General features: G+C 40.5%; 1 protein-coding gene across 6 annotated transcripts in view; it reads right to left on the reverse strand.

The window, feature by feature from the left end:
• PLXDC2 (plexin domain containing 2) overlaps positions 1-25,940 on the reverse strand; it is a 427,187-nt gene that overhangs the window by 227,189 nt on the left and 174,058 nt on the right. For all 6 annotated transcript variants that reach the window (XM_086334550.1, XM_086334552.1, XM_086334549.1 and 3 more), the window contains one exon: positions 24,161-24,372. In XM_086334550.1, coding sequence (XP_086190676.1) covers positions 24,161-24,372 — 212 coding nt within the window. The remainder of the gene's footprint in view (positions 1-24,160; positions 24,373-25,940) is intronic.

A 25,940-nucleotide genomic window follows, 5' to 3' on the forward strand; every position in this document is an offset into this window, starting at 1 on the left:
GCAAAACATGCAGAGAAATAACAGGCATAATTTTTAAAGCCAAGGAAGAAAAACGAAAAGATTGCCTTGAAAACGGAAAGTGATCATTTCCCCCAGAGTATTTCATGAAGCAATAAAATCATTTGCTGGTCAATCTTTTAAATGAAGGAGTTTTGGAAAGTGGCTACGTGAAAAATAACTTGTTTGCATACTTATCAAAGAATTTAGGATAGAGACAAAAATGAGATCCACAGTAATGAATTCATAATACAGTGGTTCTCAAAGAATAAAATGCGAGAAAATGACAATAACTTAATGAGTTTTTTAAGATACACTTGGTTATTCACCTATCATTACTCTAATATCATGTTCTATTTCTTGTTAATGCTTTCTCTTTCTGAAAAGATAGGTTTTATAGATAACGCATATTTTAAAATGCCATTAGTTTGCAAATGAAAACGTTGAGTCTTTTTTTTTTTTCACTTTGGTTTTATGATATCCAAGTTCCAGAGGCCACTGCCACAGTGCTTTTTCCCTTCCTCTTCAGAGCAGATTACATCTTTAAAGAACCGAAAATATTGGTCATAAAACTGGTGAGCTAAAGCCTAGAGAATTTCTCATACTCCTCATACTCTGACAAAGTTAACTCACAAGGACTCTAGGAAAGTTACAAGGTTTTCATCTTCAAACTCAGACTCCCCCCTCACCTCTAAAAGCCACAATAAAGAATCTAGCATATGAGAATTTGCATGTGTTTACACTTCCTCTTGGTAGGAAGCTCTAAAGGACTCCCAAGGTCACTCCGGTGCTTAAGAGTGGCTGAAGGGCTTTTGTGCAGGCATAGAGAGTGGCAGTCACCTCCTCAGAGCAGGGATGTGGGGGTGGCGAGAGTATTTACATGGTACTGATCTTCTAATCCTTTTTCCAGGAACCAGCCTCTGAGGTCCTCTGGGGATCAAGCTGTTCCTAGTACAAATAATGCACAGGAAGTAAATTATGCCCCAAAGATATGCAGACTCCTTCACCGGGCTTTCAAAGATCTCTGGACTTGGACTTGAATTTCAGGTTCTCTTCCTGAGCCAGTCTCTCCCCACCCACCTTGGAACCATGGCCTTCCTCCAGTTCCTGGAATATAGCCACCTCCTCCCTACTCACTGCCTTCTCAAAATGCCGCTTTTCCCATCTGGAATATTCCATCCCTGTGGCTCCATCATTTAAGTCTCAACAGAAATTTCATCCATCGTATCTCAGAAACCCCTGGCATCCCCAGCTAATGACTCTTGTCTCTTCACCTGCTTTGTTTCTTCATCTTTATGATTCTAGATTTCTTTATTTACTTTTTATTTCCACCCCCACTTAATTGTGGGGCTTCCCTGGTGGCTCAGATGGTAAAGAATATGTCTGCAATGTAGAAGACCAAAGTTCAGTCCTTGGGTCAGGAAGATCCCCTGGAGAAGCAATGGCTACCCACTCCAGTATTCCTGCCTGGAGAATCCCATGGACAGAAGAGCCTGGCGGGTTAGAGTCCTTGCGGTGTAAAGAGCTGGACAAGACTGAACGACTTTCACCATTACCTTACCACTTAACCGTAGCTCCAAGAAGGCCCAGTTCATATATGCTTTATTTATGAGAAAAAACAAAAAACCTAGCAATAAATATTTGTTGAATGACTAAAATAAATGGATGAATGAAACCTAGGAACTTTGCTTTATTTTATTAAAAAAAATGTATTTTGAGTTCCTACATGTCAGTTTCTAAGTAAATGTATAGAGTCTAAACAGATTGCTACTACTTTCCCAATAGTAAGTTGAGGGACAGTTGCTAGTCTGCCCCATAATAGTTTCTTGACAAATTCCTGCTGAGTACAATTGTGAGTTCAGCATTTTAATAACAAATGAAATAAAATGTGGCTAGAGGAGAAAGATCTAAGTGGTTGAGGTTCTGTAGGTCAAGTCATGTGAGAAATGAATGGGAAAGAGTCCACTGGATGGCAGAGAGGAACTGGACTTACTTTACCCAAAGGTCAGAAGCACAATTCATCTGTGATTTTCTGTGGATGAAATATTCAGGCAAGGATAAGAAAACAGTTTAATAAATTAAGATGTCAAAACCAAAATTTTCTCTCTTAAAAAAGGATAAATTCCCATTAGAAGACTTTGAGCAAAGGCTGTTGGGACTATTATGGGTAAAGTTTCATGTATTTGTATAAGAAATGCATTTTATACTATCTCAGATTATTTTGACTATCTTTAAGCATATTTAAACTATATTTAATTTAGCTATATTTAAAACTACTTCCCGAAGTAATTGGTGACTAAATAAATAATTTGCTGTTTAGATAAGAAATAAGCTGAGATCAATCTGAATTTTCCAAAAAAAGACCTAGATTATTTTTCATCTTCACCATCTTTCCCTTCCACATTCTATCTCTGACTTGTACTCATTCATTGGGGTCAATGCTCTTAGGACACTCTTTACCTTATATGATGTCTCATTCTAAATAAACAAGGCTATCTAGGGTACCAGAAGAAAAGTATCATTAATTGATATTTAATTTTCTCACCCGGCACTAATGATTATTGAACGATATGTGCAACTCTGAGTGATTCTAGCCACACGCACAAACTTCGAAGGATTTAATTAGATAATTCAGTTTCCAAAACACTGTAACCAAAACTTTCAGACCATTAAGGAAATGCTGTTTACAAATAGGGAGTCCATATGAATAAAGAGAGAAAGTGTGCACAATGGTAAATTGACCTTGCTACTTTTCTTGGAGAGAGAAATTATCATGGGTTCACTGGAAAATACACCATGAGGAAGTGGGGTGGAAAGAAGATACAATAAGAGATTCTATTGTGGGGATCCCTGCAGCCAGTCACAGGACTGAAGAGAGTAGGATTCTCATTAAGAAAACAGTACCACCTAAGTTCAGTGGTCATGTATGGATGTGAGAGTTGGACCACAAAGAAAGCTGAGCAAAGAATAATTGATACTTTTGAACTGTGATGCTGGAGAAGATTCTTGAGAGTCCCTTGGACTGCAAGGAAATCAAACCAGTCAATCCTAAAGGAAATCAATCCTGAATATTTACTGGAAAGACTGACATTGAAGCTGAAGCTCCAATACTTTGGCCACCTGATGCGCAGCATGGACTCATTGGAAAAAATCCTGATTCTGGGATAGATTGAAGGCAGGAGGAGAAGGGGATGACAGAGGATGAGATGGTTGGATGGGATCACTGACTCAATGGACATGAGTTTTGAGTAAGCTCCAGGAGTTAGTGATGGACAGGGAAGCCTGGTATGCTATAGTCCATGGGGGTCACAAAGAGTCAAACATGACTGAACTGACTGGCTGACTAAGTTCAGATTGGAAGGTTACATGTTCTAGTGTCAGAAGCTTCAAAGGACCCTTTTAAGAAAACGTCATGGAGTAAACTGTCTCTTCACACTTGCCAGGTGTCTTAGTTCATTCAAGCTGCCATGACTAAATACCATAGACTGAATGGCTGTAACAACAGAAAGTTATTCTCACAGTTTTGGAGGCCAGAAGTTTCAGATTAGGGTGCTAATGCCTGCAGATCCTGGTTCAAACCCTCTTCCTGACTTGCACACAGCTGCCTTCTTACCATGTTGTCAGGCTGCCTGATCTTTTCTCAGTGTGTATCTGTGGAGAAAGAGCTATGTCCCTCCTGCTCTTTGCCTGAGACCACTAACTTTATCAGATTAGGACCCCACCCTTAACCTTGTGCTATGCTTAGTCATTCAGTCATGTCCCGCTCTTTGCAACTCCATGGAATGTAGCGCTCCAGGCTTCTCTGTCCATGAGATTCTCCAAGCAAGAATACTGGAGTGGGTAGCCATTCCCTTCTCCAGGGGATATTCCCAACCCAGGGATTGAATCCAGGTCTCCCACATTGCAGGCAGATTCTTTACCAGGTAAGCCACAAAGGAAGCTCATTAGGTTTAACCTTAATCAACTCCTAAATTTAACCTTAATCATTTAACCATTTAACTTTAACCTTACCATTAACCTAATCAACTCCTAAAAGCCCTACCTTCAAATACAGTCAGACTTGCGATGAGGGCTTCAACATCTGACTTGGGGGAAGGATAAGACTCAGGCCAGTGCACCAAGTATCAGTTATCCTGGCGTCAAGGTAAAGAGCTACAATGCAGTGATGAGTGGGGAGGGACTGGCTGACATCAGGGGCAGAAACAGGGGATGTCAGTCCTTATCCTGGCTCTGCCAGTGATCTGAGCTGAACGCAGTTACTCCATCGGACTTCTAAAGCAAGTGTGTCAGGTAAGGTGCCACTTGTATCTGGTGCAACATCTATACAATTGAAAAGAAAAAAAGTCTCTATAAGTGTGCCCCGAGTCAGTTTATTTGAGTTTCAGTCTCATTTTCCTCCATATCTATCTGCAGATTAGAAAGGCTGTGGCTATTTTATACATACACAATACTACTGAATACATGGTGATCATGCAGTTATACAGTTTAATCCATTTGTTATTTATTTAATTTTTTAGAAAGCTAGTTATAGACATCATGAAAAAGTAGTGAAAGTGTTAGTCGCTTCGGTCATGTCCAACTCTTTGCAACCCCATGGACTGTAGCCTGCCAGGCTCCTCTGTCCATGGGATTGCAACATTTCTAAAGACCAAAAAATAATCTTAGAAACATTCTTCGACATAACCAGTGAAGGTGAGACCTTTCAAACCATCTTTTACTTCTTGTTTTCAACATCAAGTCATGTTTACAAGGGACACAATAGGAAGCAGTTCATCAGCACTGTACTTACATAAAATAAGGGTGGAAGGAAAGTAGGACAGAAGAGATCTGGGATAGATCTCCAAGAATCAGATTATATTCGACTGAGTTTAACTCAGTATAGAGTATGCTGCCTCTGGGGTACACATAAAGACAACAGGGAGGTTCCTCTCAGAACTTGGCCCTCTGGGATATGACCTAGCAAGTTTATATTAATTATTTTATTATTAATATATCAGTTATTTGTTTGGTATAGAGTAGAAATAGTCTCTGTGTGGATCATTGGGTCATCATATAGTCACTAAGTCGTGTCCAACTCTTGCAACCCCATGGACTGTGGCCTGCCAGGCTCCTCTGTCCATGGGATTCTCCAGGCAAGAATACTGGAGTGGGTTGCCATTTCCTTCTCCAAAGGATCTTCCTGACCCAGGAATCTGGGTCTGAACCCAGGTCTCCTGCATTGCAGGCAGATTCTTTACCAACTGAGCTACAAGGGAAGCCCCGGACCATTTGATAGATGGGCCTACGGACATGTTTTATTTTGCCATCATTGTATTGGTCCAGGTGTGATTAAGAAAAAAAAAAAAGAATGAATGAACAACTTTAGAGCGTTTGGGTATCTTTTGAGAAACTAGAAACTCTGGCAATCTGTGCCCACACTCCCACATGGTTCCACTCTGTTGCAGCTGCCACGGTTCTATCCCCATGCCCCATCGTTCTCCTGTACCCAGGAATGCAGTAAATCATACCACCTGTGATGAAATCTCTGGTTTGGTTTTTTGTTTTTTTTAAGTTTTTGGGAATTTTGCCACCATGACCCCAAGGGCTGAAATTTGCCAACCAAATGTAAATCCAGTGATTGTCTTCAAATACAGGACTGCAGAGTTTCAGATCACTCAGAACCCAATCAAGGCAATTGTACTTACATGTCATGACAACAAATCTGGCATGTGCTAGTATAATAATTAGAAAGGGATTTAATGAACTAGATGGAATTGTGTTTGGAGGAAGTCTATGTAAACCAAAAGGGAGTCATCAATCCAAAACAGTGGTTAATACAGCCATTTTAAAAAATGGAGTTTTATTACTTCATGTTAGAAGTAGGCAGATACAGAATCCCTCAAGAAAATGGGGGGAGAAATTCCAGATTGATCACATCAAAGGGGAACTTGAAAACAGGTCTCTCCTGATTCCTGATAGGAGGCTAACACGTGGATTACTCTATTAAAAGAAGCCTTGCACCACGGATGACTCACCAAGGAGTGAGTGGGTGCACAACCCTGTAAGGGCCCAAAGTTATGCTGAACCTTTCCCTCCCTTTTCTACCCAGATGCCCAATGGCTGCTGCCCACCTGGAAGCATTATAATATTGCTGTTGTCAGGGAAAGGCCAATTAGCACCCAAGGCAGGTGGTCTAAGATTCCCAGCAGTGGTTTCGTGTTTTCCATCATCACTGGCAGGGACAGAAATCAGTAAGGTGCTTCTCTGTTCTCTCTTTGCCTCTCTCTGTCTCCAGGCATGTGTGCTTTTTGCAGCATTTCCTTTCATTTCACTGCAACAGTCAGAGGGGAAGCAGAAGGAAAGGCAGCAAAGGGGATAAGAACAGCCGCAGGAGAGGCAAATCGACTGAAGTAAGAGCAGCAGCGCCAGAGCCAAGGGGACGCCTCTCTTGCAGGTGCACCCTTGTTTTTGCAAAGCATGGTGGCTTCACTGCTCTGCTCCAGAACACTGCGTGGATCCGATGCTGCGGATGCCAGAACTGCTGTCGCCTCTTACTACTACTTTGTATATGTGGACAGCTTTAAATGTAACGCTTCAAAACACAGTTTATAGGGGGTGGGGGAGCAAATTTGTGCAGGTAGCAGGAGCTTCAATCAGTGCAAGTGGATGGGGACTTAGTCCAGCGGAAACAAGCCAGGGTTCCAGGTAGGCACTGAGGAGGCGTCACTGTGCCTGAACCCGAGGGAAAGGGGTTTCTACACCACAACCATGAGAAAAATGCTTTCTCGGTAACCACTTATCCTCATTCTTCATCTCTTCTTTTGCAGAAAAAAATTGTATTCAGATCATTTGAGTATGAAAACAAATTTACTGTCATAGGAAGAATCCCAGTAGACAAGCAATGATCACATACCCCACTTCACTACTCATTCAAAGGTGGAAATAGCCAACGACAATGTCAGGCTTTTGTTTGGTCATCTAGTTCTAGCCCTTGGCACATTCTACTTTATTTACAGTCCAAGCCACAAGTGAATCTTGGTTTTCTTGGTCAGAAAGGAAGTTGAGTCTCTCTACCCTTTCTGGGTTTTACGTCTAACCCTCAGTTAAATAACTGCTCTCCCTGCCGCCAATAAAATTTACTTCAAATCGATGAATGATTTATGAATGTCAACAAAGGATGCAGCATTGTTTCATCTTTCACAGAGGCTGTAATCTGAGTTAGATTTCCCTAGACTGGGTCTTTTGAAACAATCTGGTCATTTCTTGGCTATATGATTTAGGTGGATATTCACAGAGTTTCTCTTGCCAAACTATGCTTTAACTAAAGAGGCCCTTTCACTTATTCTAGAAGAGAATCTACTATTTTTCATAGGAACTTGCAGGAACAGAGAGACAGGATAATGACTTCAGACTATAGAAGTTGTTAGCGGTAACACGAGCTTCCAATCAAGAGAAAGCCTGGCTGCTTCTTGGTTGAGAGGAAGGGGAAATTTGCCCCCAAGGGAGAAGAGGGGCCACGGAGATTGAAACAGAGCCAGGTGAACCAGGGCTTTGTGTGCATGTGCTGAAATTTGCCCCCAAGGGAGAAGAGGGGCCACAGAGATTGAAACAGAGCCAGGTGAACCAGGGCTTTGTGTGCATGTGCTGAAAGGGGCACAGTGAAGGAAGACAGGACTGGAGAACCCTGGCTGCCCCACTGTCTTGGGCTCATAGTCACACCTCCCTTCCAGTTTTCATAATTTCTGATTCCCATTATTTCAAAAAGCCCATTATGCTTTGATTTCCTTCACTGTGTCTCATCCTTCCCTCCAGAACTATAATCTAAAGAACATATTCAAAGCTTAAGCCATTCACTGAAGCAAAGGGAACCTTAGCCATGTCTTCCAGGTTGCTGTTTAATTTTTATTGTCTCTGTGAAAAAAAAATATATATATTGGTTTTTGCTCAGAGAAATAAGTGTCTAAGTATAATGGAGAAGGAGCTATCCAGCCACTGTTTATTTTCCCCCACAGAGGTAATTTTTATTTACAATGATTATGAATAATGTAGACACATGTATATGTCTACAGACACACACAAAACATACACACCCAAACATATATAGATAACACATACATTTACAAATGACTAAAAGTTCTTTTTACAGGCTTTGAAAAAAAAATCTGTAGTTTATAGCAACCTTGCCTACACAAAAGGATTTTTAAAACCACTACCTACAATGCCAAATTCTTTGGTTTTTAATTTTGCAACTTCAGCCCAAAGGAAGACCAAGACACTTTGGTACAGAGGCTACTGGGCAGATGGAAGATCACTGGTGGAAAGCACTGCTAGAATGAAAAGGAACAAAGTGAGAAAATTAATGTTTGTCCCAGATTCTGCTTCAGTGCTGTCAACTGGCTTCTAGCTTTGTTTCAGGGACTGTTTCAAAGTTGGAAATCATTTTCTCTTACCAGAGTCTGCATTACCAACTCTTACAAAGTCAACAGAAAATCAGGAAGAACAGTCATTTACCACTTACTCTAATTTGCATTCAGAAGTAATCACCAACTGAAAAAAAAAAAGTTTCCTTTGAAGATGTTTAAACATTTTTCTTTTGGAAATTAAAATGCAGAGTTATTTTTTCTTTTGTCCTTTGATGCAAATGATTTAAATGCAGAAAATGTCACCATTCTCTTTTTAAGAACGAAGTTAGAAATACACCTTTACAAAGCGAAATTAAAAAAAAAAAAATCCTTCAAGTGGCAGTTATGATGGTTCAGCAACTAAACTGCCTGAATAAAGCATATCAAATACATTTGAAATCTGCTCAGACCGTGGCAAACCTATTCGATGAGGCAAAATAACATTTCAACCATCGTGGCAAAAGTGATTTTGATTTCTATTTAAGTTCTTTGTGGAGCAATAAGTAACTGAATTGCAGCTGTTTTCTTTGTAAAGTCTTCTGCCTAAATACAGTCACATTGGCTGGACTATTGGCAGAAGGAAAGAAGGGGGGCTTTTCAATGAACTGATCACTTTATTTCCTTAGGTTTATGGTAGAAAATATTACTTTCCACAGAGTTTCTGAGGAACAGTGACAATATAAAGATTTGTCTAAAATTTTTAACTTTAGAGGATAAATTTCTTATCACCAGGTCAAAACAGTAATGTGAGAACAGTTTCCACTGAATACTTATTTTGGCCTGCACATTTCTGTATTTATTCATAAAGTTGTTTTCTTACTCTTTGAATTACACCTTTCCCATCTGAATATGACATCCTTCTACTCTGGTAAAGATTGATCTCATTCTTTGTAAAAATGAAATAAATACTACTACTACTACTACTACTACTACTAAGTCGCTTCAGTCGTGTCCGACTCTGTGCGACCCCACAGACGGCAGCCCACCAGGCTCCCCCGTCCCTGGGATTCTCCAGGCAAGAACACTGGAGTGGGTTGCCATTTCCTTCTCCAACGCATGAAAGTGAAAAGTGAAAGTGAAGTCGCTCAGTCGTATCCGACTCTTAGCAACCCCATGGACTGCAGCCTACCAGGCTCCTCTGTCCATGGGATTTTAATAAATAAATAATAAAATAATAAAAGATTAATCTGCTTCTTGTAAAAATAATCTGCTTGCTCAATGGACAGAGAAATTTGACAAGTCATTTTTTGTTCAATAAGAAGGAGAAAAATGATTGTTTATACTTGATTTTTTAAGATAACAGATCATCTATAACACTATTTACAATGAATAAATGAACTGTTTTGAGTTCCTTGGAGATGTTTTTTATTGTTCTCTGTAAACATTTTCAGAAACTAAAATTTTAAATCATCTTTTGCTCTATATTAGTTTTATATGACAGAACTAGTAAAGATTTGCACTCGAATATGAATACTGGGCAAAGCACTATAAATTAAGAAAATTGGAAAATATTATAACCTAAAATGTTCTCGGAAAAAAAAATCTGATGATCATAAATCATAACATTCAACTTTGAGAATTACAAGAATTTATAGAGTAGAATTCATGAAAGCTTAAAAGGTAGGCAGTATTATATTTAACTGGAAAAATCCTATCAGAAGATGAAATATTTTTAGTTTGGCAAATATCTAAAAGACTTCTTTAATAAAAGGTGCTGTGACTAAGAGAAATGTTTAAACAGTAAAAAATTTGCTTGCTAGTTTTTCATTCAAATTCCTTTGGCCACAAGTGGGATCAGCATTGTGAATATAGAATTATATAGCTAGATAAATGATAGATAGAGATATTGTCTAAAAGGTGAATGTTAGTGTTTTCCATAGCTTTGCTTTTTAAGCTAGAGATCATGTAAATATATGAAGTTTACAAAAGAGCAAAGAATTACTTGTAAAATAGAAATAGTTTCAGCAGTATTTAATCTGTTCATTCAATTCAGTGCCATGGATTCCAAACTATTTTTTCAATTTAATAGCTCAGGCTTGAAATACCATCAGAAAATAGCTCAAAACAACCGTTCCCAAGGGCTGCAAAGTTCAATTCTTTTCTCGTTTCTAGACAGATTCAGACATCTATGCATTGCTGGGGCATGAACAGAAAGGTTTTCTTTCGGACACACAAAAAGAAAATTAAGGCATTCTCTGTTCATTCCAAATGTTAAGCACCCCTTCTTAAAAAGACCTTTGGATATTTGATGCCTTCCTGAATACAGTAGAGAGTGACATGTTGGAAAATTTCTTTATGACAAATGCGAAAAACAAAGAATATAAATATGCGTATGCATGCTTTTTTATAGAGAGACTTTATCTACATTATACTTCTCTGGTGGCTCAGATGGTAAAGAATCTGCCTGCAATGCAGGAGACCCTGGTTTGACTCCTAGGTTGGGAAGATCCCCTGGAGAAGGGAACGGCTACCTACTTCAGTTTTCTTGCCTGGAGAATTTCATGGACAGAGGATCCTGGTGGGCTACATGGGGTTGCAAAGAGTCAGACACAACTAAGCAACTAACACACTTTCATTTTATCTACCTTAAAACTGCTTCAGAAATATACAAGGTGAGATAAAAGTTCCCTGAACACTTGGCAAAATATATTATACATCATTGTTTAAGAATAAAACTATACTTTATCATACTGTAAGTTTAAAGCAGAAAATTTTAAATACTTCCTATATAAGCAATGGCCCACTTATGTGGAGACCTAATAACATCTCGATCTAAGTCATAATATTTGGCAAAGACACATGAGACGTCTTTGACAAAGGTCCATAGAAACTTCTGGGTGCCATACAAAATGCCAGATCATCGTTGTTTATCAGAGGCCTTGTCCTTATTTTTTCAAAGCATTGGTACTAAACTGCAGAGTTTAGTAACTAACATTAATTTGTTAGATAAAATAAATGGCAAAGACTTGGTATGATTTAGTGAGCTCAGTTGGTATTAGTATTTCTAAAATTAAATAAGTTAATTTTACTTAATAACATCATAGGGGCTGGCAGATTCACTATGCCACAAATCTTCAGATGATTAAGTAGTGGCCTCAATACTCTTCCCGATGTAGTAATAAAAATCATGTTATTGGCATACCTTTATCAATCCAGACTTATTGAGCCTTTGAGCTACAATTAAGGGCTTCCCTGGTAGCTCAGCTGATAAAGAATCCACCTGCAATGCAGGAGACTCCGGTTTGATTCCTGGGTTGGGAAGACCTGCTAGAGAAGGGATAGGCTACCCATTCCAGTATTCTTGGGCTTATCTTGTGACTCAGACAGTAAAGAATCTGCCTGAAATGTGAGAGACCTGGGTTCTATCCCTGGTTTGGGAAGATACCCTGGAGATGGGAATGGCTACTCACTCCAGTATTCTTGCCTGAAGAACTCCATGGACAGAGGAGCCTGGCAGGCTACAATCGATGGGGTCACAAAGAGTCAGACATGATTGGGTGATTTTCACTGAGCTACGATTACTTATATTATCCTGCTTCTGAAAGAGTCACATAAAAGACTAATCCTTAAGGCATAATCCATTAATACAGAATAGGCTGTCCAGTGACTGACCCCCAAAGCTGTCTCTTTGTTGCCCAGAAACTAGATAGCTGAGAAGATGAGCTATGTACCCAGCAAGGAGAAGGACTAAGCCAGAACCCAACTCTGCATGGAACCTGGCAAGACCAGCCCAAGGTACTGGCACTTCTTAATCCACTGGTGGGTCAGTCTGGGCTGCTTGGCGCTTGATCCTAAAGTGTGTCTTTCCCCTGTACAATGCTCCTTTTCAATTTGTCCAATAAAGAGGAAAAGCAAACAGGACACAGCCCTCCTGAGCCACTGTCCACTGGCAGACACCCCTCCATCAGATGCCAGGAGAACAGAGGACTCTACTGGCTTTTCTGCTACCAACTTCTAGTCCCTCCTTAGTGATCACTTGTTCCTTTACCCTAGCCCCTTCCTCAACATACAAAGACTGGACACATTCTGGACTATCAAACAATTAATCATTTCTTCAGCATGATTTTAAAAAAATCAGTTGGATAAATGATATAGACTAATAACATTGAGCTGTACTATAATCTTGATAATAATAATAATTTTTATGAAAGCATATTTTAAACATCCTGTTGGAAGTTAGCCTAAGGAAAGACAAAAAAGAAGATTGCAAGATGACAAGACAGAAATTCAACTGGTTAACCTAGTGTTTCCTGTATTAGAAGTTCCCTATCACGATCCTATTAATGTGAAGAAAGGTAGACGATATGATACAGCCCTCATGAATGGCTAGGAAACTGAGGTTGGAGAAACTCAAGAGCAAGATTCTATTAATCTCAGGTTCCTGGTGAGGGGAGGTTAAATACGATATTTCTTTTCATGTATGGAGAATGTAAGAATATTATTCCAAAATAAAATTCTTGTTCTAAAAGTAAATCATATGACTATAACACACTTAATTTTCAGTTCAGTTCAGTCATGTCTGACTCTATAACTCCACGGACTGCAGCATGTCAGGCCTCCCTGTCCATCACCAACTCCCAGAGTTTACTCAAACTCATGTCCATTGAGTCAGTGATGCCACCCAACCATCTCATCCTCTGTCGTCCCCTTCTCCTCCCACTTTCAATCTTTCCCAGCCTCGGGGTCTTTTCAGATAAGTCAGTTCTTTGCATCAGGTGGCCAAAGTATTGGTGAAGATTCAGCTGAAATTTTACAACCTGTATATATCTCTCTGAAGACTATTTACATGCTCTTACTGTAAGCAAACTCAATTAACTAACAGTGAAGCATCATAGAGATAATTCCGTTATTCTTTATGGAAATCTTTAAAGGACAGTTATGGATCTTTTTCCATTTTTGTTTCAATAAAGAGCTGACATGTCAAGCTCAGAATAATCTATAATTGAGCAAGATATATGACACTCTATTTTAATCCTCATTATCTTTTTAGAGGGTGAGCAATAATTGCAGATAAGTTCTGCCTGATTTACTATTTTCAGTGGATTTTCTTCCTTGAAAACTGAAAGTCATCATCATCAAGATTCTAAAAGAAAATGAATGGGATTAAATCATAAGTTTGAAACTGTGTGTTTTTGCCAATTTCCCCCAAAAAAGGAAGTGAAACAGATTTTGTTGTCAGTTCACATAACCTTTGGCAATACAGAGTTGAAGACATGAGTTCAATTCCCAAACCATATGAGATAGGTGCTGTCAAGGTTGTAGCTGGCCACCCTGCCAGGGAAGGAAATGACCAGGATCTGTAATTGCCCTCAAAATCAAGCAAACACCAGAAGTTTGGGTATAAACTTGATCATAGTGGTTAATATATGTTATTGATTAGAAATCTAAATATTCCTGAAATTCATATGCTCATTAGCAGCATTCCTCTAACTACTATTTCACTTTACTTCACAGTAATTCTCATCTAAATTTAATTATCTTTCCACTCCTTAGATTTGTGTTTTCAGATCCACTTCTCCCTCAGCCCCCCATAGTAATATTTTTGGAGCACCAATACAGTCTCGCCTTTCCCTATTTAAAACCTTTCAGTAGCTTCCAAGTACCTTCCTGATAAATCCCAAACACCTTAGCATAGTGATATGAACTGAACAGTTGTGTCTCTCCAAAATTCACATGTTGATACCTAACCCCTAATGCCATGGTATTAGGAGGGGCCTTTAGGAGGTGATTAGGTCACGAGGGTGAAGCCTTCATCAGTGGGATTAGTGCCCTTATATAAGAGATCCCTGAAGAGCCTTCTAGCGCCTTTAGCCATGGGAAGACACAGCAGAAAGAGAGCCCCCCACTATGAACCAGAAAGTGGAGTCACATCAGACACCAAATCCGCCAGCTCCTTGATTTTGGACTTCCAGCCTGCACTGTGAGAAACAGAAGTCTGTTGTTTAAGTCACCCAGTCTGTGGTATTTCTGTTGTAGCAACCTGAACAGACTAAGACACACAGTATATAAGGAAGTTTGGAATCCTGTCCCTGCTTATCTGTGCAAAACTCTCTGGCTAGAAATACCTTGATACCTGGCTTCCTTCTAACTCTCTCTCCGTGACTGGGTTCAGATGCTAACTTGTCTCTACACTAATCCTGGCTCTCTACAGAATAAGGGTCTTCCTCTGGGTACCGATTAATTTATGCAGTATTTCTGCTCCTTTTTAATCAGAGGCCCTCACCAAACTTTCTTTCTCATATTTTGTGGAAGCTGATCTGACATCCCCATGCATTTAGGAAATTTCAGTTCACTCTTGAGTCAGAGAAGTGTGCTTCTTCAGGATTTATCTTAGTATTCCCTTTGCACAGCTTTCTGATTCTGCAACCACAGAGAGATACCTCCGCAAGTTTAAGATTCCCCTGAGATGGAAATGCTTCATTAAAAAATCTACACCAGCTTTTCACATTCATAATAAGTATAGTAACAGAAATTTCCAGTATCAGGTGAGACTTTTCTTTCTTTTGAAAAATGTCACAAATCTGTATTATAATCACATCCTTCTCATCTATAAGGACTGTCTTCCATGAGTTCCCTAAGCAGAACAGTGGCCTGAGGCAGAATCAGCATAGTAGTATTTTGCAAATTTCCATTATTTCTGTGAAATGGGATGCTGTGTCTTATTACTTCTACTGATATTTCTATTTAGAACTGTTATTGTCAGATCTCTGAAATTAAGAAAGCATATCTAGGCTTGAGACACACAAGCAGTAGAATTTCATTATCTAAGAATATTCTGATGCATTCTCTATCCTGTAAACATACCAAGGAGATTATGCCCACATGAGACATTATGAAATTTGCCTTTGCTTTGTAAAATGCCATTAAAGCAACCACACTCTCTTTTAGATCAAGGATTTGCCAGTGACTTCTTTCTTGGCAAACAGAGTACCTACTTATGAACTACAATAAAATATTCGAATGCATACAATAACCTGTGTGCAGCAATTAGCAACTGCTAGCTTTTTCAAGAAATACAGAATTTGTGACAATATGATACAGATACAATTGACAATGTGCCACAGCAGATGATCAAAAAAAGAGCTTTTATATACGCATTTGGGGAAAAACAGTTGATCTCTAGTTTTTTTTTTTTAAGATTTATTTATTTATGTATTTGACTATGCCTGGTCTCAGTTGCAGCACCCAGAACCTTATGGCATGTGAACTCTTACATGTGGCATATGGGATCTAGTTCCCTGATAGGGATGGAACCCAGGTCCCTGGAATTAGGAGCTTGGTGTCTTAGCCATTGAATTACTGGGGAAGTCTTTGATCTCTAGTTTTTAGCTACAACTACAGCACATTCTTGGGGCTTCCCATGTGGCTTAGTGGTAAAAAAAAAATCTGCCTGCAAAGCAGGAGATGTGGGTTTTATCCTGGGTGGGGAAGAAGATCCCCTGGAGAAGGAAATGGCAACCCACTCCTGTATTCTTGCCTGGTAAATCCCATGGACAGAGAAGCCTGGAAGGCTACAGTCCATGGGGTTGCAAAGAGTCAGACATGACTTAGTGACTCAACAGCAATATAGGGCATATTTGCTAACCATTCTCCAGGATACTTTCCTTAAAGATAAGCTTTAATGTAAACAGAGGTGACACAATTGCTAGATGTGCCTGCAATTTTTATTTGGTATAAGAATGGGAAATCCATGAGCGATGTTGGTAGTCAGTGCAGTTTAATCTAGGATTTTTCAGAAACGTACATCCTCAAACCTAACAGCTAAATCTGCTCTGAGCTCTAACTCCTTGCAAGGCCAAGTGTGGCCTATGGTTTGGCCATATCTGCATCACCAGAGAGGTGCTGGTCAAGTTCACAGTGTCTCAGTCAGTCTGGATCATGGAGTTACACTTATATGATCCATAAATCCTATTTTTAATCTTCCCTTCTTCAAGTCATCCAGATAATACGGAATCAAAGCCAAAAACAAAATCACACTTGACAAGCCTTTTCAGAAATATATTCACCGGCCCAAGAGAAGGAATATGAAGTTCCAAACACTTCATGTGAAAGAAGTGGTGAACATGTGTACACCCATGGCGGATGCATGTTGAGGTATGGCAAAACCGATACAATATTGTAAAGTAAAAAAAAAGAAAAAAGAAAAATAATAAAAATAACAAATAATAATAATTAAAAAAATAAAAAAATAATAAAAAGGAAAAAGTGGTAAGAACCACGTATTTGCTTCCTTGCATTAGAAAGGAATTTGTGACTGATTTCTGTAAAGTGAGGAACTGTAAGTTACCAACAGTATTACACAGGAAGAAACCCAAGAACCATAGCTCTATAAAGACTGGCCATTCTCACCAAACACTGCGTAAGCCTCCTCTTTCTTACAAGGCCCCCTCAATGCTGTAAGGGTTCCGCCCCAGAAAACAGAAGGGCAGTCAGCAGGGAGGAGAAGGTCCATGTGTTGCTCATCCATGCATGTGTCCCTGGGGGCATGGAATTCACTGAAGACTGCTCAAACAAGGCCGAATCATGAATGGAATTCAGTCTTACCTGAAATTCCTTGAAGCCCTTATGTTCCCAAAGTAATTACAAAAAGCACGCTAGTGACTGCTTTAAATATCCACTAATCCGAAGGAAGTATGCTGCTTTCGATCTGCCCAATTGGATCCCTTCTGTTCAAGTGGTCATACGTCCACATGGTCACACGTCCACATGAACAGAGAAGATACAAGAAGAAAGTTCTCGTGTCAATTAACATCCAGATCAACAGGGGCACTTGTCAACTACTGAGTCCCCACTTATTCACCAGGAAATACAAATAGTTTCAAAACATCTTTATATCTTCATGAAAAGAATGTAAAAAAAAAGAAGACGATGACAACAACAACGAACCTTCCATTGGAAGCATTCTTTAACTGGGATACTAAGGTTTATAATCCCTCCATTATCTGTTCTCAGGCAGAGCCAGAAAAAATACTGTCACAATTTAAGAGAATAACAGCCTTTGTTTATTTCAGAATGAGCCTGTGCCAAAAGAGTAAATATACTATTGTCTTTTGTTTTCTGTCTTTGTTCAGTGAAACTGGGATATAAAGTCTAGACGGTGGCAGAAGTTGGGGAGAACACGCACATGAATGCCATTCTGGGTGGTTTAAATCTCACTGGGATACATATTATTTTAACAGCCGCTGCTACAGTCAGGCTCTTACGCAAAATAATTCTGATTCCTGACATCGACTTTGGAAGCTTCTAAAAAGAAAAAGCATACAGAGTCTCTCATGCTTATTGCTTGTATTACGCAACATAAATCAAAATGCTTATTCCTAAAAGATAAGAAAGATCTTGTCACAATGCCCAGGGCAGAGCAGTTACTGTCTAACCATTTGGTTCCTTTCTTTCTTATTCCCATTTAACACAACCAGACAAAAGTATTCCGCCCCCAGCCCCCAAAGAGATGCAACAGTGTTCATAAATACTATTTCAAGGGCCAGGATAAATAAACTTTGCTGAGAAGTTTCAGATGTAGGCTTTTGCTTCCAGAACTAGTGGCGGTGCCAAGGAGTGACTTACGGAGCTTTAGATTCCCAATAATCTCAATCTATCCCCAGAACCCCACAAAAACAAACTTAAAATAAAAGCAGTCCTCTTGTTATGAAATCTAGCTTCAAGAAAATTCCCCTTCCACACAGATTGAAACCCCAGAGTTACTCTATCGATATTCAGGTGCTGCCACTATCCAAAAAAATTACCCCTCGTGTTAGAGGAAGTCAAGTAATAAGGCTGTCTTGAGAGCTGGGCAGCCCTGGCTTGAAAGCCAGCCCTTTATTCATTAATGAGAGAGCTTAAGAAAAATACTAAACCTAAAAATCTGCAAGTCCCCTCATGTAAATCACTGAGATTAGCCAGTGAACCTGGGGACGCAAGTCCTGTCTGGTTGATGAGAGGACCAGGTGAGATGATTCCACAGGGCACCTGGCAGGTCTCAGCACCAAGAGAGTACTCAGCGAATAGCTCCCTCCATCACCCTTCCTCCTTTCTACTGGTTCAGAATCTCTGACATTATGTGGTCTCCCTCTATTTTTATTTTATTTTATTTTTTAACTTTACAATATTGTATTGGTTTTGCCATATATCAACATGAATCCGCCACAGGTATACATGTGTTCCCCATCCTGAACCCTCCTCCCTCCTCCTTCCCTGTACCATCCCTCTGGGTCGTCCCAGTGCACCAGCCCCAAGCATCCAGTATCATGCATCAAACCTGGACTGGTGACTTGTTTCATATATGGTATTATTTATGTTTCAATGCCATTCTCCAAAATCATCCCACCCTCTCCCTCTCCCACAGAGTCCAAAAGATCACAACAGACAACACAGAAATGCAAAGGATCATAAGAGACTACTATCAGCAATTATATGCCAATAAAATGGACAATGTGGAAGAAATGGACAAATTCTTAGAAAAGTACAACTTTCCAAAACTGGACCAGGAAGAAATAGAAAATCTTAACAGACCCATCACAAGCACGGAAATTGAAACTGTAATCAGAAATCTTCCAGCAGACAAAAGCCCAGGTCCAGACGGCTTCACAGCTGAATTCTACCAAAAATTTAGAGAAGAGCTAACAACACCTATCCTACTCAAACTCTTCCAGAAAATTGCAGAGGAAGGTAAACTCCCAAACTCATTCTATGAGGCCACCATCAGGAATCCCTCTATTACGGTAGAAAAAGAGAAAAAGTGGCTGAATAACAAAATCATGACTATACTAATGACTAGGACTAATTTTGAGAAGTCTTCATATATCTCTGAGCAAAAGGACTTTTCTATTTGATAAATGATAAGAAAAAGTCAGCATCCTGCACAGAGACCACAGAGTTCTAGGAGTCCGTGTTCTCCCCTTTTAATCTCTACAGGTTACTAGCTTAGTTCTAGGCAGAGAGTAAACAGCTCTGCTTCTGTTCCGCTCGCCTTGCTTTCTGCTGCACCCTGGCCAAAGAGCAGGTCAGAGAAGAACTGCGTTGCCCACTCTGAGTTGCTATAACTACATTGTTGACAAAATAGCAGACACCCTGCAGGAGGCAGAATGGCCTCTTGGAAGCACTATATGACTTCTGCTACTGGCACATCCTCTGTTGCCTGTTAAGGGGCTGACTTGGGGCATCCAGAGATCCCCCAAAGTCACACACTAGCTAAGCGGATGGAGAACGGCTTTAAAAATCGCTGGGACTCTCACATCCATAGAATCCCAATGGCCTATGCTTCAGATCTGAAGATTGCTCTTACCCTGAGGGAACAAAACAAAGCCTTGATACTATCTGCAGAACTATGTCGCATCTGCTTCATGAAGTTGAGTTCTTCCTAAATAATGAGTATTTCAGGGCACCAAAAAGAATGCTGCCTGGTTCTTTAAAACATAAGCGTATTACCTAGATGATGGTAGGAACTAAAACTTCAGATGGAGAGAATATACAAATGGACAATGTCCACACCATGGATAAAAACAGAAGTCTGACCTCAACTTCTAGAGCAACTAATCCAGGAGCCAAAATTCAATCCTGGAAGCAACTGTACCAGAATGGGCAGGACTTTATTGACAACTGATGGTTTTTCTTTTTTTTGTCATTACTCTGCCCAACTCTGGACCAACCATGGAAAGCCAAACATCCCCCAGACCAATCCCACAAGATACTTGGCTTCTGACTAGCACACCTCTGGCTTCTCCATGCCAACCACCTCCAGGCAGAGCATACCCGAAAGCTTCTTTTTTTTTTTTTTAAACTGAGAAGCTTCCTACTCTCCTTCCTTCTTTGAGTCTCTTCTGAACGCCAGTGATGAAGGCTCACTCCCTTGCTGTAACAAACTGAACAAACAGCTCAGTTCTCATTCCAGCGGTTTTCGCTTATTTCCATACGATTCATTTGTTTCTTTTTGTTATATCTAGTGTACTAACAAGATCATACTTTACCATCTACAATGCAAAGGACCGTGGAAACCTAGATGCTTTTGAACTGTGGTGCTGAAGAAGACTCTTGAGAGTCCCTTGGACTGCAAGGAGATCAAACCAGTCAATCCTAAAGGAAATCAACCCTGAATATTCATTGGAAGGACTGATGCTGAGGTTGAAGTTCCAATACTTTGGCCACCTGATGTGAAGAGTCGACTCACTGGAAAAGATCCTGATACTGGGAAAGACTGAGGGCAGGAGGGGACGAGGGCAGTAAGATGAGATGGTTGGATGGCATCATGGACTCAGTGGACATGAGTTTGAGCAGGTTCAGGGAGACGGTGAAGGATAAGGTGTGCTGCAGTCCATGGGGTCACAAAGAGTCAGACATGACTTGGCAACTGAACGACAACAACAATGGGAACCCAAGCAATGCAACACCACACTTGAGGCCTCTGGGCAACCCCAAAATCTGCCTGGAATGTGCCTTCAGCAGCGTTCCATACTCACCAAGCCCACCTGCAACCATCCTTTTCTTTCCACTTCATGGCTCCAATTATCATAGAGAATTACATGTAATAACAGAGTAACCAAAAAAGATGTCCTTTTCATTATAGGGGACTAGAATGCAAAGATAGGAAGTCACATTTGCCTGGAGTAACAGGCAAATTTGGCCTTGGAATACAGAATGAAGCAGAGAAAAGGCTAACAGAGTTCTGCCAAGAGAACACACTGGTCATAGCAAACACCCTCTTCCAACAACATAGGAGAAGACTCTACACATGGACATCACCAGATGGTCAATACCAAAATCAGATTGATTATATCCTTTGCAGCCAAAGATGGAGAAGCTCTATACAGTCAGCAAAAACAAGACTGGGAGCGGACTGTGGCTCAGATCATGAACTCCTTATTGCCAAATTCAGACTTAAATTGAAGAAAGTGGGGAAAACCACTAGACCATTGAGGTATGACCTATATCAAACCCCTCATGACTTACAGTGGAAGTGAAAAATATATTTAAGGGACTAGATCTGATAGACAGAGTGCCTGATGAACTATGGACAGAGTTTCGTGACATTGTACAAGGAGACAGGGAGCAAGACCATCCCCAAGAAAAAGAAATGCAAAAAAAGCAAAATGGCTGTCTGAGGAGGCCTTACAAATAGCTGTGAAAAGAAGAGAAGCAAAAAGCAAAGGAGAAAAGGAAAGATATACCCATTTGAATGCAGAGTTCCAAAGAATAGCAAGGAGAGATAAGAAAGCCTTCCTCAGAGATCAATGCAAAGAAATAGAGGGAAAAAAATAGAATGGGAAAGACTAGAGACCTCTTTAAGAAAATTGGGAATACCAAGGGAACATTTCATGCAAAGATGGGCTCAATAAAGGACAGAAATGGTATGGACCTAACAGAACCAGAAGATATTAAGAAGAGGTGGCAAGAATACATAGAAGAACTGTATAAAAAAGATCTTCACGACCCAGATAATCATGAAGATGTGATCATTCACACTCACCTAGAGCTGGACATCCTGGAATGTGAAGTCAGGTGGGCCTTAGGAAGCATCATTGTGAACAAAGCTAGTGGAGGTGATGGAATTCCAGTTGAGCTATTTCAAATTCTAAAAGATGATGCTGTGAAAGTGCTGCACTCAATATGCCAGTAAATTTGGAAAACTCAGCAGTGGCCACAGGACTGGAAAAGTCAGTTTTCATTCCAGTCCCAAAGAAAGATAATGCCAAAGAATGCTCAAACTACCGCACAACTGCACTCATCTCACATGCTAGTAAAGTAATGCTCAGAATTCTCCAAGCCAGGCTTCAACAATATGTGAACCGTGAACTTCCAGATGTTCAAGTGGGTTTTAGAAAAGGCAGAGGAACCAGAGATCAAATTGCCAACATCTGTTGGATCATCGAAGAAGCAAGACAGTTCTAGAAAAACATCTATTTCTGCTTTATTGACTATGCCCAAGCCTTTGACTGTGTGGATCATAATAAACTGTGGAAAATTCTGAAAGAGATGGGAATACCAGACTACCTGACCTGCCTCTTGAGAAACCTGTTTGCAGGTCAGGAAGAAACAGTTAGAACTGGACATGGAACAACAGACTGGTTCCAAATAGGAAAAGGAGTACACCAAGATGTATATAGTCATCCTGCTTATTTAATTTATATGCAGAGTACGTCATGAGAAACGCTGGGCTGGATGAAGCACAAGCTGTAATCAAGACAGCAGAGAGAAATATCAATAACCTCAGATACTCATTTGACACCACCCTTATGGCAGAAAGTGAAGAACTAAAGAGCTTCTTGATGAAAGTGAAAGAAGAGAGTGAAAAAGTTGGCTTAACGCTCAACATTCAGAAAACTAAGATCATGGCATCTGGTCCCATCACTTCACAGGAAATAGATGGGTAAACAGTGGAAACAGCAGCTGACTTTATTTTTCTGGGCTCCAAAATCACTGCGGATGGTGATTGCAGCCATAAAATTAACAGACACTTGCTCCTTGGAAGCAAAGTTATGACCAACCTAGATAGCTTATTAAAAAGCAGAGACATCACTTTGCCAACAAAGGTCTGTCTAGTCAAGGCTACGGTGTTTCCAATAGCCATGTGTGGATGTGAGAGTTGGACTATAAAGAAAGCTGAGCACCGAAGAATTAATGAACTGTGGTGTTGGAGAAGACTCTTGAGAGTCCCCTGGACTGCAAGGAGATCCAACCAGTCCATCCTAAGGGAGATCAGTCCTGGGTATTCATTGGAGGCACTGATATTGAAGCTGAAACTACAATACTTTGGCCACCTGTTGCGGAGAGCTGACTCATTTGAAAGGACCCTGATGCTGGGAAAGATTGAGGGCAGGAGGAGAAGCGGACGACAGAGGATGAGATGGTTGGATGGCATTACCGACACAATGGACATGGGTTTGGGTGGACTCCGGGAGTTGGTGATGGACAGGGAGGGCTGGCATACTGCAGTTCATGGGGTCACAAAGAGTCAGACACGACTGAGCAACTGAACTGAACTGAACAGAGTAACCAACCATCCTAGCTTGCCCAGAACTTCCCCATTTTAAGCACTGAAAGTCCTACATCCCTGGAACCCCCTCAGTCCCAGGTAAACTGGTATAGCTGGTTGGTTACCATATGAGACTCCATGCCTGTCATCCTGACAGTCAGCCTTTGAATGTGTAATTCATTCTGCCAGCAATCTTCTTTTACTATTAACAGATTATCAGCCTGCTGAGCTCCTCTCAACCAGTTGAGCCTGAGCTTAAATGCCCACTCCTAAGCCTCTTCGCCAGCAGTCCATCCCCCAATTGCTAGCAGGTGATACCCCTCCTCCACACCACACTGGCCTGTACATACTTCTGTGCATATCACGTGGCTATGGCAGCTAGACTTTCTGACCCTCTGACATACTGATCTCCCAGCGGGGAGGAGCTTTATTCTCTCCCTTCACTGTCATCACCACACCAAGCCCCTGTTTGTCTGTTTCTTGAGTAAGTGAATCTGTGGATGATTAAATAGCTTCGCTATTTATTTATTTATATTAATTAATTAATTCTATTAATTTATTTATAATGAGTAATAATAATTACTTATCATTGAGTTCCTGACTATCAACAAATTGTATAACACATAATTATTGTTATATATTGTGATTATTGTTGTTACCATCATTAATCAATTATTAATTAATGAATTAAACTGATCCCTGCAACAAGGTCCAAAAGTTCTAAATTGAGCCAAAGAGACAGCATAATGTGGAATTTGGGTGCCTTCCAAGAAGCATACTCATTAATCCACCTCAATCACCCAGATTATCGACCCACCTCAATCTGGGTGGTGTTGTCCTGCCCATCGTCCAGGATCAGGTCCGTGAAGCCTCTGGGCTCTGGGGAGTCTTGGCCCAGGCTGGCTCGGTTCGAGTCTACGGCCTTGATAGAATCCAAGTTCCTTTTCCACCGGTGGCTGAATGCATGTGCATCCACCTCCACCTCCTCTTCTGTCTGTGGGAAGGCTTGAGCTACCTGATACTGCCCATCTGTTTGAAAAAATAAAATAAAATAATGAGTTACTACCTGTCAGACATCGTTCGCATGCTTTCTCATAGAGAAGAAAAATATCCTGCCACTCATGAAAAGAGGAAACTAACTCAGAACAGTGAAACTCGTTTAACTGTAATATTTTGAGTTTGGTATGAACAACTCTGAGTAGAAGGCAATTTCAGGACATGCCATAAGTCATGACAATGCTTAATGTGCAGATCCAGCAGAGTCCCCAAAACAGATGTGCTGCCCTAAAGCAATGCATTTTTATTCCCTTCCTTCCCCGCCCTCCACACACACACTTCATAAACATTCTCTAGTTGTTCCGAGAAAACAAGCTGCAAAACAAACAAAGGAATGGAACTAAGTGACTCCCTGCACATTTGAAAATACAAATCCGACATCATTAACTTGCAAGTTTATATTGTTTCACATAAGTTATGCTGGGCAGCAGAGAGATAACAGAGCATTTGAACGGGTTAAAAAATACATGGGATGATCTTCACGTCAATGTGATAACCTGCCTTGCAGCTCACAAGTCAGACTTGGTTCACTGCCGAATTCATTTAATAAGCAACGTCCCTGGGAGGCATCACAAATGCTTTGTTCATTTGGGCTGTTCTCACCTTGGAATCTTGTCAGAGTGGTTAAGGATGACAGTGATAGGCACTTAGAGAAACGCAAGGAGATCAAATCACAGAGGTATTTTAAAGCCATCTGCGGGGACTGGCTTTGCTGACCCAGCTCATGCTGCTTCTACGGGGGGGGGCGGGAATTAGATTTCATCATTACTTCTAGTCTTTCACTTCAGTGGGTCAGCAGGAAGGTGTTCCACAAGTGTGGGAAATTCAGCGTCTGACCAAGAACAGTTCTCCTCTAGGCAACGATTACCAAAAGATATGAATTGACAGCCTTTATAACCGGCAGGACATGGGTTCAAAAGGGCTAAGAGAATGGTGATTAAATCACAGCTGTGATGTTGCTATCAATACAAGAAGATTCCAAGAAACCAAAATGTATTTAATGAAACTTATATTTTGGCCACCTGATGCAAAGAGCCGACTCATTGGAAAAGACCCTGATACTGGGAAAGATTGAAGGCGAGAGGAGAAGGGGAAGACAGAGGATGAAATGGTTAGATAGCATCATGGACTCAAAGGACATGAATCTAACCAAATTCCGGGAGACAGTGAAGAACAGGGGAGCCTGGTGTGCTGCAGTCCATGGGGTTGCAAAGAGTCGGACATGACTTAGCAACTGAACAAAAATAACAACAAATAATACCATTAAATCCATTACTTTGAACTCTAATAACCAAGTAAAGGCTACCACTACTAGTCACATGCAAATGTCTAAAACATCTCCCTTTGAAGTCCTGAAGGTGCTAATCATTTCTTCTTGAGGGGATATCCTTTGATTTCACTGTGAATTTAAAAGATCTGCCATTGTTTAATGCCTTAGTAGAGACAGCCTAGAGCAAAATACTACCGTAGTGTAGGCCATCTAGACCTTTCCATGGGCTTGGAGAATATTAGAGTGTAAAAGAATCATGGAAATGGAAACG

Source organism: Bos grunniens, chromosome 13, assembly GCF_055505025.1.
Source record: "Bos grunniens cultivar Pamir isolate PY7600 chromosome 13, Bosgru_T2T1.0, whole genome shotgun sequence".
Classification (NCBI taxonomy): Eukaryota; Metazoa; Chordata; class Mammalia; order Artiodactyla; family Bovidae; genus Bos; species Bos grunniens.